Raw genomic sequence first — 15,144 nt, 5'->3', positions numbered from 1 at the left:
AGAGCAGCACTGTCCATATGGTAGCCACTAGCCACATGTGGCTATTTAAACTGAAATTAATTAAAAATTAACAAGTTTAAAACTCATTTCCTCAGTCACCTTAGCCACATTTCAAATGCTCAATCTCATGTGACTAGTGGCTATCGTATTTGACAGCACAGATAGAGAACATTTCTATTGCCACAGAAAGTTCTATTGCGCAGCAGTGCTCCAGAGTCAAGACCTTGCCCTAGCTGGTTTGGGTCAGTGGTTAGAGCATTGGCCTGTGGACTGAAGGATCTCGGTTTCGATTCCCATCAAGGGCACATACCTCGGTTGCAGGCTCAATCCCCGCCCCAGTCAGGCATGTGCAGGAGACAACAAATCGATGTGTCTCTCTCTCAAATCAATGTTTCTCTCTGTCTTTCCCCCTCCCTTCCACTCTCTAAAAAAATCAAAGGGAAAAATATCCTTGGGTGAGGATTAACAACAACAAAAGACATCACATAGCCCCTTGAGGTCAGGTGCAAACTGATTCTTGGCTGTCCTGCCCAACCCAACTGCTCTCTGACGGCCATGGTGAAAGATGGTCCCAGGCAATCCTGGGTACCTTGTTGAAACCTAAAACAGTAACAGCTGGGCACTTCCTGAGTCATTTGGATATTCTGTTCCATTTCATGGTGGCATTAAAGAAACATCTGTGCGCATCTAGAGAGTTTGTAAACTAAGGTTTGATGGTCCCCCTGGGGTTTCCATTACTGAAGCCGTGCCTAATAGAGTGCAGTTGGTCCTACAACTATTGCCTTGTATTCCAGGTCCCCCTACCAATGCACCCACTGCTGCCTGATTAAAGTGGCCTCAGCTACAGTTTTGGTGACTTTAACAACTGCTTCACTCTCTGGGCCTCGGAGCCCATGATGAAGGGAAGCACTTAATTACTGCCCAAGTATCTTTCCCTGTAATCTGCTGTGACTCTCTAGGGTTATCACCAAAACCCAGGACAAGGCTGTTGGCTTTACTTCAATTTCACTTTTCAAAAGAAAAATATCACCCAGTACTCTTAGGAGGCGGGGTAAGGGAACCTCAAAGAGAAATGAATGAAAAGCCAATGGACAAAAGCCAAGTTAAAGCAACTGACTGGCAGAGCTACTATCCCCCTACCCCAAATGACTAATGAAAGCTGGCTTACCCTGTGAATCTGTCATCTACCATCCCTTACCACGTGACAGTCCCAAATACCTTCTTCATGCTGTGCTGCAACTGCTACAGAATCCCAACATCTGAATCCTCAAAAGAAAGTGAAATTATGCTTGGTCTGCTCTACTGTTCAGGGTAATATCACATACCACTTCTACCTATTTTGTAAATATATAGTTTTATTGATTTCAGAGAGGAAGGGAGAGGTAGAAACACCAATGATGAGAGAGAGTCATTGATCAGCTGCCTCCTGCACGCCCCCTACCAGGGATCGAGCCTGCAATGCAGGCATGTGCCCTAAGCCGGAATTGAACCATGACCTCCTGGTTCACTGGTTGACCTCAACTACTGAGCCACACTGGCAGGGCCCCACTTCTACCTCTTGATCCACTGACCACAACAGCATGCCAGAATATTCTTACTGGTCTCTGGCTCTATTCAGGGCTAGTTAAGCCTCTCCTTGGTCAAGGCTGAGGTCTCCACACTCATGCCATGTTATAAAACTTAAAAAAATCTCCTTTCATGTCCAAGAACAAGTACTTCCTTTGTTGTTGTTTTTTTGGTTAATCCTCACCTGAGTATATTTTTCCATTGATTTTTAGAGAAAGTAGAAGGGAGGGGAGAGACAAAGAGAGAGAAACATCGATGTGAGACATTGATTGGTTGCCTCCGCGCAAGTGCCCTGACCAGGGCCAGGGATTGAACCTGCAACCTAGGTACATGCCCTTGACTGGAATCGAACCCGGGACTTTTCAGTCCACAGGCCAACGCTTTATCCACTGAGCCAAACTGGCTAGGGCCAAGTACTTCCTTTGAACAGCTTTGGCATTGCTTCAGTTTGCTCTGTGCTCCATGGTGATCCTCCCTGACTGGAGGGGATAAAAAACGGCAGGACCCCTAACATGTTGGGAGACCTCACTCTATAATCCTCTATAGAATGGATGGACCTTGGTTGGGCAAATTTCTTAACTTTTGTCACCACATCAAATGCAAATAATAACAGAACTTACCTCATAGGAATGTTGTGATGATTAAATGAGTTAATACATATAAAGTGCTTAAAAAAGTCAGTGCCTGGCCTACAATAAGCACTCAATAAATGTTATACTATTATAACTGATACTAGAGGCCCAGTGCACGGATCACCGGTGGTGTCCCTCAGCCTGGCCTGAGGGGATAAGGCTGAAACCTGCTCTCCGGCATACCCCGAGGGGTTCTGGATTGTGAGAAGGCACAGGCCAGGCCGAGGGACCCCACTGGTGCACGACTGGGCTGGGGAGGGACCGCAGGAGGGCTCCAGGCGTGTCGATTTCGCCCAGTCCCGATCGGCCGGACCCCAGCAACAACTACTGGTTGGAGCGTCTGCCCCCCGGTGGTCAGTGCACGTCATAGCTACTGTTCGGACGGTCGAACACTTAGCATATTAAGCTTTTATTATATAGGATAGAATTATTACTAACCATGTGTGGTGACTCTTTTAAATAAAATGTTTGATTAAGCAGAATGCACAGTCCCCTGATCATATTCAGGAGCAGAAATTTGGAGGTAAAACAGCAGGGGAAGGGGACTATCCAGAACATGGAGACCTTTGGTGCCATCATAGCTGTCTCTAGCAGAAATGTCTCCTGAGGTCCAGGGCTCCTGCAGGGTTGTAACCCTGCCAGTCCACTGCCGCCCTGGACTCAGCTCAGTTGGAAGCTGCTGACAGGGGACTCCCCCCAAACTCCCTGTGCTTTCTTGCCAGCTGCATGAGAAGTTTGACCGTCTGAAGAAACTACACCAGGATGAGAAGAAGAAGCTGGAGGATAAGAAGAAATCCCTGGATGATGAAGTGAACGCTTTCAAACAGAGAAAGTCGGCAGCCGAGCTGCTCCAGTCCCAGGGCTCCCAGGCTGGAGGCTCACAGACTCTGAAAAGGGACAAAGAGAAGAAAAAGTAAGTGGGAGGTTGCTCTGGGGTGGTGGTTTCTCTCTGCTCCTCAGGGCGGGACCTGGAGGCTGAGGGGTCTGACGGATGGGGAGCAGAGAGAGGTGAGCTGTGGGCTGTCAGACCAGTTTGGGTGCCTATAACTGGTCTCCGTGTTCCCACGCAATTTTCGGATTTCCTGGATTTGGGCAATTGAGAGTAGGTCCCAGAAGCCCAGCCCCCTCTGTTTGGCCATCTTAGGAAAGTCCTGCAAAGTCAGGTAGGAGGAAGGGAAGGAAAAGAGAGGAAAAGCAAAAGGAATGTGAGAGTGTAGAAAGAAGAAGGGTGGAAACAATGAACACTGCAAAGTTGTAAGAAAGAGATAAACAAAAAGGAGGGCAGATAGAGGGTAGTGGGAGAGAGAGTCTGAGAGGTTGGAACCAATTGGGCTCCCAGGCATGCTCGCTCACTTGCTCGCCCCATACCTGAGGTGAACTCTCCGTGCCTGCAGGCCAACCCTCTCTCTGCCTCAGTTCTCACTAGCTGCAGCCAGCAGAGTTTAACTGCTGTTGCTGAAGGCTGTAGCCCCGTTCTGATTTCTCACCCCTTTGCTGTCCATCCTGTTAACTGCTTAGCTGTTCCTGGCCTGGGGTACAACTAAGAACTTGGTGGGGAGCCTTTAGATGTTAGTATATTCTAGGTGCCCCATCCTCAACCTGGGGAATGATTTTACAATCTATCTCTCTCCCCTGGTATTTGGTAAGGCAGGGTAGCATGGGCTCTTGGTTACCATGTGGGCCAATTATCCTGACCCAACCCATTCCTCATCCCAGAACCAGAGAAGAGAAAAGCCTTTCTGACAGGACCTGTACAACAGCAGGAAAAATCCCAGTGGTCCCTTGGGCTCTGAAGTTATTTGTGCAGTGTGACTAGGGAACCCCTGGTTAGGCAATGTCCTTATTAAAGAGGCCTGAGGATCTGAAAGATGTCCATGGCCGTTGCCCTCTGTTTTTAGCCAGTTGTTCCTGGTTCAACTATTGGATTTTTTTTTTTTTTACAAAATATAATTTTATTGATTTTTTTTTAGAGTGAGAGGAAGGGAGAGGGAGAGAGAAACATCGATGTGAGGGAGAAACATCAATCAGTTGCCTCTTGTACATGCCCGGGCCAGAAAATGAACCCACAACTTGGGTATGTACCCTGACTGGGAATCGAACCTGCAACCCTTTTGGTACACGGGACGATGCTCCAACCAACTGAGCCACATTGGCCAGGGCTCAACTATTGGATATTTGCCAGGAGGAAACATCTTCTTTTCCTCGGTGCCTGGCTCATCACTTAGGAATAAAACTGTAATTTTTGTACAGTATTAAAATATATTTGAAGATACTCAGTTTTCCAGTTTGATTATTCATTATTCTTAATATAATTTGAACATTTTCACCAATTAGTCTAAAGATTTTTATTAGTGAACCATAACACTGTATGTCAAATTCACTGACTAATGAACTCTTTTTGGTATTACTTAGTAGATAAAGTTCAACTAGCCAGAAAAGAAGCCTCTTTGGAAACACTGCATATTAACTGATCAGTCACCCTATATCAGTTGCACCAGCAGGCATGAATTCCTATTTTTAAGATCAGAAAGGTCTAAATTTGTCTTTCAGCTCTAACCTGCTGCCTTCATAGCCCTGTGATATTTGTTAACTCAATCCCTGGGGTAGTTGCACAGCCTGCTTGTAGGAATTAGATTCATTTGTTTGGACCCCACTGACAGACACTAAGCTCTAAATATTCTCTATTCCGGTGTTAGTAGAAGTTTATTCCAGACCAGGTTTCCCCCCAGTTGCCTCAAATTACTTGACATCCCCCCAACTCCAGGCAGAAGACCCTTTCTACAGTCTGTAGGAATATTTGGGGTTGGTGGAGGTACCCTTTTACTATTCTGAGTGAGTGGAAACCTGAACAAATAGACTGTCCTCTTTCTTACTTCCAGATGTGTAGGTGGCCACAGGCCTGGGCTTCTTATATAATTCCTTACAGGCAGCTAACTTCTGGAAGACCCATCATGACACCTGTGTCCCTCTGGTCCATAGTGATGATGGCGGTAGTGGGGTATGAGGGTAGAAGTGATGATGATAAGCATTTCTTCTGGAGAGATGGTAATTGAATATAACAGAGTCACATATTTAAAATTTCCATTGGCTGCCCTTAAAGAGGTTAAGAAAGAGTACCAACCCCATTCCCACCCTCCCCTCCTACTCCTCCTAATCTCCTTTGACCTCTAACTCTTCATTATTGGTGTGAACTCATAATATTTGATTTCTCCTTCAAGCTCACTCCATCTTCATCAGCTCTTAACTATTTTACAGTTAACTCTGCTGTTTGCTGCATGCTGCATGAGACCCAGGGTCCTGGTAAGCTTTATTAACTCTAAATAGAACTGGCAGTGGCTCCTAGAACACATCTCCCCAAATCCCACCCCCCCCCAAACACATATCGCATCACAAAAGAAGCTGCTTCATTGTCCTAGCTGGTTTCCTCTTGTGAGTTAGAATATTAAGTAGTCTGGTGTGGTTTCAAGTGTACAGGTGCAGTGCTTGCCTGCCTGATTAAAAGCCGGGTATTTTCAGACTTCTGCTGCCAGAACAGCTGGGTAGCATAAGTGGGTTAATATTTGAGGTTCAGTTTTGGCGATTTTTTTTTTCTTAAAAAGCCTTAATGATTAGTTTCAAAATTAACTAGGCTGTAGTAAGGAGGGAAACTGCTGGGTTCAGCAGCCCTGTCCTGCAATTGTCACAGTGGCATTGACCCCAGGTTGGGAAAGTTCCAAACTAATGGAAACTTGCTTCTCTGTTTCCCTCTGGTGGCTATTTTCTATATACTTCAGAGAGGAAGGGAGAGGGAGAGAGAATCGTTGATCAGTTGCCTCCTGCATGCCCCACAATGGGGATGGAGCCCACAACCAGGTATGTGCCCTGACTGGGAGTCAAACCGTGACCTCCTGGTTCCTAGGTCAATGCTTAACCACTGAGCAACACCAGCCAGGCTGGTGTCTATTTTTTATCCAAAGGGTTCAAATTCTCAAATTTCCTTTGGCTATGTAACCCCCCAAAACCATAATGAAAGTGAAGAAACTAAAGCGCTATCAGATACTATAGAAAAATTCCTTACATTTAATTCTACAAGTACCAGCTTCACGAACACCTACCTTTGATAAGATGGGTTCCTAAGGGCCGCAGGCTGTATCTACAGAAAAGGATAAAGCAGTCCCTGGCGTCATGTAATTTATAGGTTGATTATAACAATGATTAAGCACCTTCTGTCTGTACTAGACTCAGGTAGTAGGGAGGGAAAATGAATATGGTTAATTTAACCATATTAAGCTCATTACTATTTTTAAACTTTACCATAGAAACTTTCAAACAGGCACAAAAGAAGAGGGAGGATAGCACAATGCAGCCCCAGGTACCCACAACCCGCCCGCCAAACAACTGTCAACACAGGGCCAATCCTGTTTCATCTATTATCCCAAACCTGCTGGATTATTATAAAGCAAAACCCACATTATTTCATCTGCAAATACATTAGCATGTATCTTTAAGAGATAATGACTCTTTAAAAAAAATCATAACCACAATGTCACTATTAACATACCTACAAAATTAACAAATCATTAACATAAAATTCCTAGTCCGTGTTCAAAATACCCCAGTTGTCTCATAAATGCCTTTACATTTGGCTTGTTTGAATCAGGGAGGGAATATAAAATATTGAGAGGGCTTCTCCCCACTCAGCAGTGTAGTTTATGATTTTTAAAAAATATTTTTTATTGATTTCAGAGAGGAAGGGAGAGGAAGAGGTAGAAACATCAATGAGAGAGAATCATTCATTGGCAGCCTTCTGCACGCCCCCTACTGGGGATTGAGCCCGCAACCCAGGCATGTGCCCTTGATCAGAATTGAACCTGGGACCCTTCAGTCCGCAGGCCAACGCTCTATCCACTGAGTCAAACCAGTTTATAATTTAAATGGAGAGCCTGCCATTCATCACCAAATAGTGCTACAGCTATTGCACTGGGGACTTTGAGCAGCTGGCAAAACATCCTATTTTCAAGCAAGTTCCAAAGAGGAAGTCCATAGAGGTTTCTGAAACATAAGCCCCATGAAATTGGGCCAAAGGAAACAACCCTAAAAGAACAATGAAAAGATTTATTGTCTGGCTTAAGGGCAAGTCTTTAGAGCCCCTGTTAGTTGACTGGAATTAAACAGCAGGTTTCCATTAAGGAAGACTATCACATCCTAGAGCAGTGGTTCTCAACCTTGGCTGCACATTAGAATCACCTGGGAATCTTTTTAAAATCCTGATTTCTGGGCCTCAACCTCCGGAAACTCTGTTTCTTTGTTATGGGGTGAGGCCACAACATTAGTAACAAAGAAACAGAATTTCCGGAGGTTGAGGCCCAGAAATCAGAATTTTAAAAAGATTCCCAGGTGATTCTAATGTGCAGCCAAGGTTGAGAACCACTGTCCTAGAGTATCTGTCCTCTGCTGTGGTCCCAGTGCCTTGCAAAGGGTCTGACACCTGTAGAAGCTCAGTTCACGTGTATCTTCTTTGTTCCCCATTGTCAATGTGGAGAGTAGAAAATATGTATTCTGGTAAATTAGCTTTCAGTTAATGGAACTGAATTAATGTGGTTTAACACAGTTTGGTTCAGGTTTCCCTGAGTGAACCATTGTTAGTGGCCATTACTAAAATGAATTCTGGCAAAACTATAATTAAAACCTTACTTTATAGGTGAGAGGCAATTTAGCAAACAGCGGGAACAGCCAACCTCAACCCAAGTAGGTTGTTTCTTTCTGGCAGGCTTCTCCCCAGAAGACCACAAAAGCAGTTCCAAACCAAATAGGGGAGAGAGGTCTTGACTCCCTGGGATCTGAAAGCAGCAAAGGCAGCCTGTCCCCTCCCCAGAGCCCTCATTCATGGGGTGGATTACAAAGTCTACCTCTCATTAATGAATGAGGCTTACTGTTCCTTACTGATCTTGAAATTGCTTGAGGCACTACTTGTAGCTGGAAACGGTACAGTCGGAAACTGTAATAGAAAATAACTCCTGTGACCTGTACACAGTTGTGATACTATATCTGAATGGTTACTGACCCTTGACTCTTGGGGGTACACAGTAGAGGGAAGAGTGTACGTGTATCCAAATATGTCAGCCTTCCTGTGAAGCAGAAAATAGGCTGTTGCTGCGTAGTTTAGGTTTCCCTTCCCCTAGGAATTAGGCAAAGGATAAAATAAGAAAGGAACATTCATATAACATTCTAATACTTTTCAACGTGCTTTTCCACATGATATCTCATTTTCGCCTTACAACAGTCATGTGGTACAGAAGCAATAACCTTCCGTTGACAAAATGAGTACATGGAGGAGCAGGGAATTTAATAGACTTGACCAAGGATCACACAGTGAGTTAGTGGCAGAACTGGAACAAGAATGTAGAACTCCTGCCCGGCCAGCGTGGCTCAGTGTTTGAGCATCGACCTATGAACCAGGAGGTCATAGTTCAATTCCCATTCAAGACACATGCTTGGGTTGTGGGCTCAACCGCCAGTTGGGGGCGTGCAGGAGGCAGCCGATCAATGATTCTCTCTCATCATTGATGTTTCTATCTATCTCTCCCTCTCCCTTCCTCCCTGAAATCAATTTTTAAAATATTTGAAAAAACTATTTAAGAATGTAGAACTCCTAATTCTTGGTGTATATTGCTATTCCTGTGTGTGTGTGTGTGTGTGTGTGTGTGGTGTTGAGGTGTTTGGATGTATTCACTCTGAGGAAGTAGTGACTTTACATACTCACGTATGCAAATGCTTTTAACTATCCCTCCCAAATATCTAATAGTTTTTATTTAATGGAATAAATGTATTCTTCAGATAAAAAACAGGGGCTTAGCCGAAACCGGTTTGGCTCAGTGGATAGAGCGTCGGCCTGCGGACTGAAAGGTCCCAGGTTCGATTCCGGTCAAGGGCATGTACCTGGGTTGCGGGCATATCCCCAGTAGGAGATGTGCAGGAGGCAGCTGATCGATGATTCTCTCTCATCGATGTTTCTAACTTTCTATCTCTCTCCCTTCCTCTCTGTAAAAAATCAATAAAATATATATTTAAAAGAAAACAAACAAAAACAAAACAAAACAGGGGCTTAGATCCACAGCCAAGGCATTCTCAGGGACACTGTGGTGTGATTAAACAGCCAAGGGTTTCAGACTCTGATTCTGGCTGCATCTTTTTCTTTGTGATCTGGGCAAGACAGTTGATTTCCCTGTGTCTCAGTCTCCTCATATGTCAAATGGGGATGGATATTACTTGCCATGATTATGTCACAAGGATGAAGTTTAAATGAAAAACAAAAAGGTCAAAGTGCTATGTGAACACAAACCAATAATGGATTTCCGTAGTTCAGTTTTTCAGATAACTGTGGTCTACACCAGACACTTCTCAAACAGCTCTTGTCCCAGAGTACCACTTAGCTGACTGGGACTGCTCCAAAGGCTACCTGAGGTGAAACCTCAACCTCCTCTGCTTTCCCTATGGGACAAGGCAATTAATAGCTGAGAGCCTGGTGCTCTATGCAGGGGCCTGAGGCCACCTGGACATTTGCTGAAGGTATTCCTGCACAAGGTGTCTGGGTGTGGGGCATTAGTCAGGACCTAGTAATTAAGAAGAGAGAGAATGTCTTCTTGAGACTCTTGGTAATTATTTTGCTAGCTAATACCACTACTGCTGCCACTCAGAAGTGTGTGTGTGTGTGGGTGTACGGGCGAGAAAGCATGTTCCCAGGAGCCAATGCAATATAGAACCTTAAAACCATCTAACATAGCTATATATTCTAATTTGTCTACTAGTCATCATGACAAACAGTTTTCTTCTAACCTTTGTTTGGGGTACATTAATCCACCCATTCATTAACCTACCTTCTCTTTTCATTTTCAGTTTGGGCTTCCTGTAGATGCTCTTTTCCTGCACAACAGAGCTGGGCCTCCCTATCTTTACCCCTAACACGACTGGGGGCACACAACCCGTGCCCTCTCCTCTCTTCCTGCCAAAGTTTATAGAAGCCTGAGAATCTGAGGATGGTGTCTGGCCTCTGGTTAAGAAGCCAGCAGTTCTGTGGTTTAGAGATGCATCGTGCATCCCGCTTCCCCTCCTAGTGTTCCCAGCCAGCCACTCCCCATCTCCAACTTTGCCAGAGTGTAACTTGTTCAGGGGTCCTATCTGCTACTCTCCACCGCCAGTTTCCCTGTTCGAACTCTGATGGCTGCTCGCTTCCCCGAGGTATTTGCATCCACCGTGACTGGGTAAGCACCAGTCAACAAGGCTTTCCCCCTTGGTCCCTAGTCATTGGGCTTCCCTGAGCACTCGCCACCTCCCAGCACAGCCACAGTTCCTTCTCAGAGGGCTCCAGAAGGAGATCCTTTGATGCCTTTTCCTTTTGGCCTCCCAGCCCTTTCCAGTTTTGATTCACTCAAGGTGACTGTACTCAAGCTGTGTTAAAAATCCAGAATAAGTTTACACCAAGTCCCCCATACCCCCTCCCCCGAAAATGACTGCTGAAGAAAATAGCATAAATGTCCTCTCCCTATAACTCCGAGTACCCCACAGATGCAGAAGGGGAAATAAACCTGCATATTACTGCCAGCCTAGTGTCTTGAATGATGGGCTTAAGGAATTCTGAGGTGTCTGGGCATCGCCTCTGTAATCTCCTTTAGGGCTCCACGCCATTCCCCAACGGCAGGGCCAGTAGCAGGTATAATAACCCTTGTCATAAGCTGTCAAACTGAGTGGTCAAAGAATCAATGTTTTCAGTTTTGCTTTGATGAGTCTTCCTGTCTGTTTGGTGAATGTGATGAGTTTTAATCTGTATTTTGCATGTACCCCCCACAATGAGAAGACGTGGATCTTTCAGCTGGAGAAGAGAAAAGAAGTGTTAATCCTCAGAAGGTCCCTAATTTTATCTGCAGTCTAAGGATTTGATATTTGATAAATATTCCAGTCCTAATTCTGGTCATGGCTTTGGGAAACCCTTTAAAGTAGAGAGTGCTCCACTGTCAGGCACAGTGGCCTTTGGTGTTTAGCCAGGGCGAGAGTGAGAGCTGGAGGTGAGCTGGCAATACTCTGTGGCTAACCCGCCCTTTCTCTGCCCTTCCTTTGCAGTAATCTATGGCTGTGTACTGAATAGTATTCCCGGCTACAGCTGGACTGGACTCCATTTAGCCTTTTAAGCCAAGGTTCCTATTTTAACTGACAGCTTTCCTTCGCGGTGCCAGGAAGCTGGGTCCCCTGCCCCTACCATGTACTTCCACTTCAAGCACCACCTCTTTTTTTGAGTTCTGCCTCCCAGTGTCACTGGCACTGACCATGACTTCATTTTTTTAAAAAAAAATTTTTGAGGGTATTTTTGTTGTTGTTGTTACTTTCTTTGGAAACAGTCTATCAAGGCTATGTCAAATAGGCCGTTTTTTGAAGAGTTGAGCATGGGAAGAGGGTTTCTATCTCTAATAATAGATAAGAGGAAGCGAAAAGTAGAAAAAATGAAAAGCAAACATATGCACACGTTACCTTTTCTTGTTGGTTAAGCAAGAGTACAGCTTTGATAGGTATTGTTTGGTGAGTCACTGATGTGTTAGTGGCCACAGGCAAAAAAGGAAGGGGTTGCTGCCAAAGCTTAAGCTAGTTTCTTGAAAAATCCAAGTCTCATGGAGCATTTTAGGAGACTCTATGCTTAGCAGTTTGAAAAAAAAAAAGAACTTGGATACTCAGCCAGTAGCTCAGAGAGATGCTCAGTTAGGGCTGTCAAGCCCTCTGGAGAAAGGCTTATTTGCAGCTTTGATGTTTCCAGTCCAGTTTCACAGATGCTTCTGCACAAATCCCAAACTTAAAACAACCAACTGGCTTCCATCCCCTCTGGGTAATTATTTTTGTCACAAATAGAGCCTCCTCATTTGCATTTGTTTACAGATTAAGTACTTGAGGCTTGAAGAGCTCTGAAAACTTTAAAAGTTTTAGAGCCATACAGCCTGAAAGACCTTCAGAGCCTAGGCAGGAATTTCGTATTAAGGGAGAAATTTTGGTCCACAAGACAGACATGACCCACTTTTTTCGTTTTTAAAAAAGATATATTATTATTGATTTCAGAGAGGAAGGGAGAGGGAGAGAGAGATAGAAACATCAATGATGAGAGAGAATCATTGATCAGCTGCCTCCTGCACACTCCCTACTGGGATTGAGCCTGCAACCCGACCAGCAATGGAACCATGACCTCCTGGTTCATAGGTTGATGCTCAACTACTGAGCCACGCTGGTCGGGCCCCACTTTTTTCTTAAGAGAACTGAGACCCATAGAAGTGAATGGACCTGCCAGAGGTCCCAGTGCTGTTTCTTGGTAGAGCCAGGCCAAACTCAGTGTCTCCTGACTCCAGACCCATTTCACAAAGGGCTTCAATCTGTTCATGTTCCTGGAGACGAGGTCTTTTTTTTTAAAAAAAAAAAAAAAGATATTTTTATTGATTTGCGAAAGGAAGAGAGAGATAGAAACATCAATGATGAGAGAAAAACATTGATCGGCTGCCTCCTGCATGCCCCCCTCCCTCACCTGGGACCGAGCTCACAACCCAGGCGTGTGCCCTTGACTGGAATCAAATGTGGGACCCTTCAGTCTGCAGGCCAATGGCTCTATCCACTGAGCCAAACCAGCTAGGGCTGAGATCAGGTCTTTTGATGCTCAGAGAAACTGCATAGTTGCTCCTAGAGGGCCTTTGAGATTTTTTTTCCCATAGAAAAATATTCAAGGATGGATACGTAGGGGCAGGCAAAGCTGAAGACCCCAGAGCAACTCCTGAAGGGAGTGCTTCTGCTGGCAGAAGGGGTCACCAGCACCTGTTAGCTGGTCAGCTTTCCTGGAAGTCTGGAATGGGGCCTAGGCACGCATATGTTTAACTGGTGCCTTAGATGATGCTCATAATCAAGAAAGTTTAGTAAACGAAAATCTAACCTCTGAGTGATCATAAAGCCTTTAGGAAGTCGATTAACACTTTGAAAAGAATTAAAATTGTATTTTATTGGATAGTTTTCTTTCTTTTTTTATTTTATGGCATTGATTGGGGTGACATTGATTAATGGTAGTTTTCTCACTGTAAGACAGAAAGGTTTTTTCCCCTTCAGTGAAAAAGCTTCCTAATTAGTAAAAGTGTTGCTGTTTTTTTGTTTTTTTATTACTTTTAAAATATATATATTTTTTATTTCAGAGAGGAAGGGAGAGGGAGAGAGAGACAGAAACATCAATGATGAGAGAGAATCATTGATCGGCTGCCTCCTGCACAATTGAATCACACCAGCAACCCAGGCATGTGCCCTGACCGGGAATCGAACTGTGACCACCTGGTTCATAGGTCGATGCTCAACCACTGAGCCACACCGGCCAGGCTGTTGCTGTTTTTTAAAAATACCCTAACTACTCTGTTTACTTCTGGTGATACAAAACCAGTCATTAAAAATGGTCTGTGCTTTTATTTTTCCATTCTGGAATGGAATGGCTCTCCTGAAAAATCCCCATGTGTGCATGTGCACACACGCACATACGCACACACCTCATTTCTTAAGCCAAGAAGTTTGCTTTTCCTAGCTGCAGTGCAGATCACTTTTGTTTTTGTTTTTGTTTCCTGTTCTAATCATATGGTATTCCCATGTGGCTGTTAATATGTGCTTGTTTTTTAATTAAAACAAGAAGCTTTAAACTGGTGTGTGTTGTTCTTAAAGCCTTGTCAGCAGATTTCCGGGTGGTGATGGTCCGTCAGTGACCCCATTTCTAACCTGTCTTCTGCAAGTATAATCTGTTCTACCTCACACTGCCCCCTCCCCTCGCCTTGTCTTACTTTGAATATCCTTTTTCTTTGGCTAATTTCATGTTTTCTTTCTCTTTCTCTCTCCCTCTCCAGCTTTTTTTAATCTTGTCTTCAGCAGCTGCACTAAGTCTAAAGGAGAAGACTGCCATTATAGAAGAGTTAGGGTTCCACATTGTCTCAAACCCGAAACCAACCAACTCCCTCTCCCTCCATGCGCGTGCGCAAACATACACACACACTACACACTCAGCAAGTGTTCATGTGTCCCTGTGTCCAGGCAAGAAGCTCTCTCCTGACTTACATGGTATTTTAAACGAAAGTGTCTTGTCCTAGCCTAACAAGGCAGGAAAAGAACCATCAGAGCTGGAGAATGGACCAAGTGTAACCTCAGAGAGACAACTTCAGGATGACTCACCCAAGTGTAAGTGACTGGGGCAGGAGACCTCAGCTGTGGGTGTGGAAGCGCTGTTCACAAGTTTTCGTTTGAGTTTCTTGTTTTTCTTTTTAAACACGAATTCTCCGGTTCAGTGGGTTGACTGTCCACAGCCACTAGTAAACATTTCTGAATGGAAGAGAAAGTCAAGTGACATTTGTATCTTCTTCAGCATTCCCAGACCTTCTGCAGACCCCTGCCAAGGGGGAAATGGATCCACTAACACTCAAAAGTAGAGGAAGAGTCCTCTGCTTTTCCTTTATTAGCATGGATTTAACTGACCGGTTGAGAAAGGAAAGATGGGAGGGGGGTTAAGCTTAGTGAGAGCAAAATTAATTCATTCAACCTTCCAAGGCTAGTTGGGGTTCTGAAAGGTTTCTGCTCAACCTGGGATCTGGCTGGAGAGCTTTGATGTTGATAAATCTGCCTTGAATTTGTTGGTTTAACTTGCATCAAAATACCATGTAAGTGTGCTCCTTCCCATATATCCCTACAACCATCACCATCCCACTGTCCGGTGTCTCTTGAGAGAGCCTCTTTGCATGTTTTCCAGAATCTGTGTTTGTTTTTCCTTTCTTTTCCTTTGTTCTTTTTGCTCAACGGTGTGGCCATTCACTGCCCCTCTGGGGCTTTCATTCGCCAGGAGAAACATCCCAAAACCAGCACTGTTTAGCTTGATACCTTTCTAATGTCCATGTCAATTTTCAATAAAATTCAAAGAAATGCTCAA

General features: G+C 44.5%; 1 protein-coding gene across 5 annotated transcripts in view; it reads left to right on the top strand.

Moving 5' to 3' along the window:
• The window catches only part of SEPTIN6 (septin 6), a gene marked incomplete at both ends in the record, with an annotated part of 76,343 nt that extends 61,199 nt beyond the window's left edge, over window positions 1-15,144 (top strand). For 3 of the 5 annotated variants that reach the window (XM_081081281.1, XM_081081283.1, XM_081081282.1), the window contains 2 exons: window positions 2,921-3,111; window positions 14,075-15,144. In XM_081081281.1, coding sequence (XP_080937407.1) covers window positions 2,921-3,111; window positions 14,075-14,084 — 201 coding nt within the window. Of the gene's footprint in view, window positions 1-2,920; window positions 3,116-10,073; window positions 11,773-14,074 lie in introns of those variants that run through there. The other 2 variants (XM_081081280.1, XM_081081284.1) reach the window with 2 other exon arrangements.

This window comes from Myotis nattereri, assembly GCF_964212035.1.
Source record: "Myotis nattereri genome assembly, chromosome: X".
Lineage (NCBI taxonomy): Eukaryota > Metazoa > Chordata > Mammalia > Chiroptera > Vespertilionidae > Myotis > Myotis nattereri.
The sequence above is the reverse complement of the archived record's forward strand: the minus strand, read 5'-3'. Positions and strand labels throughout refer to the sequence as shown.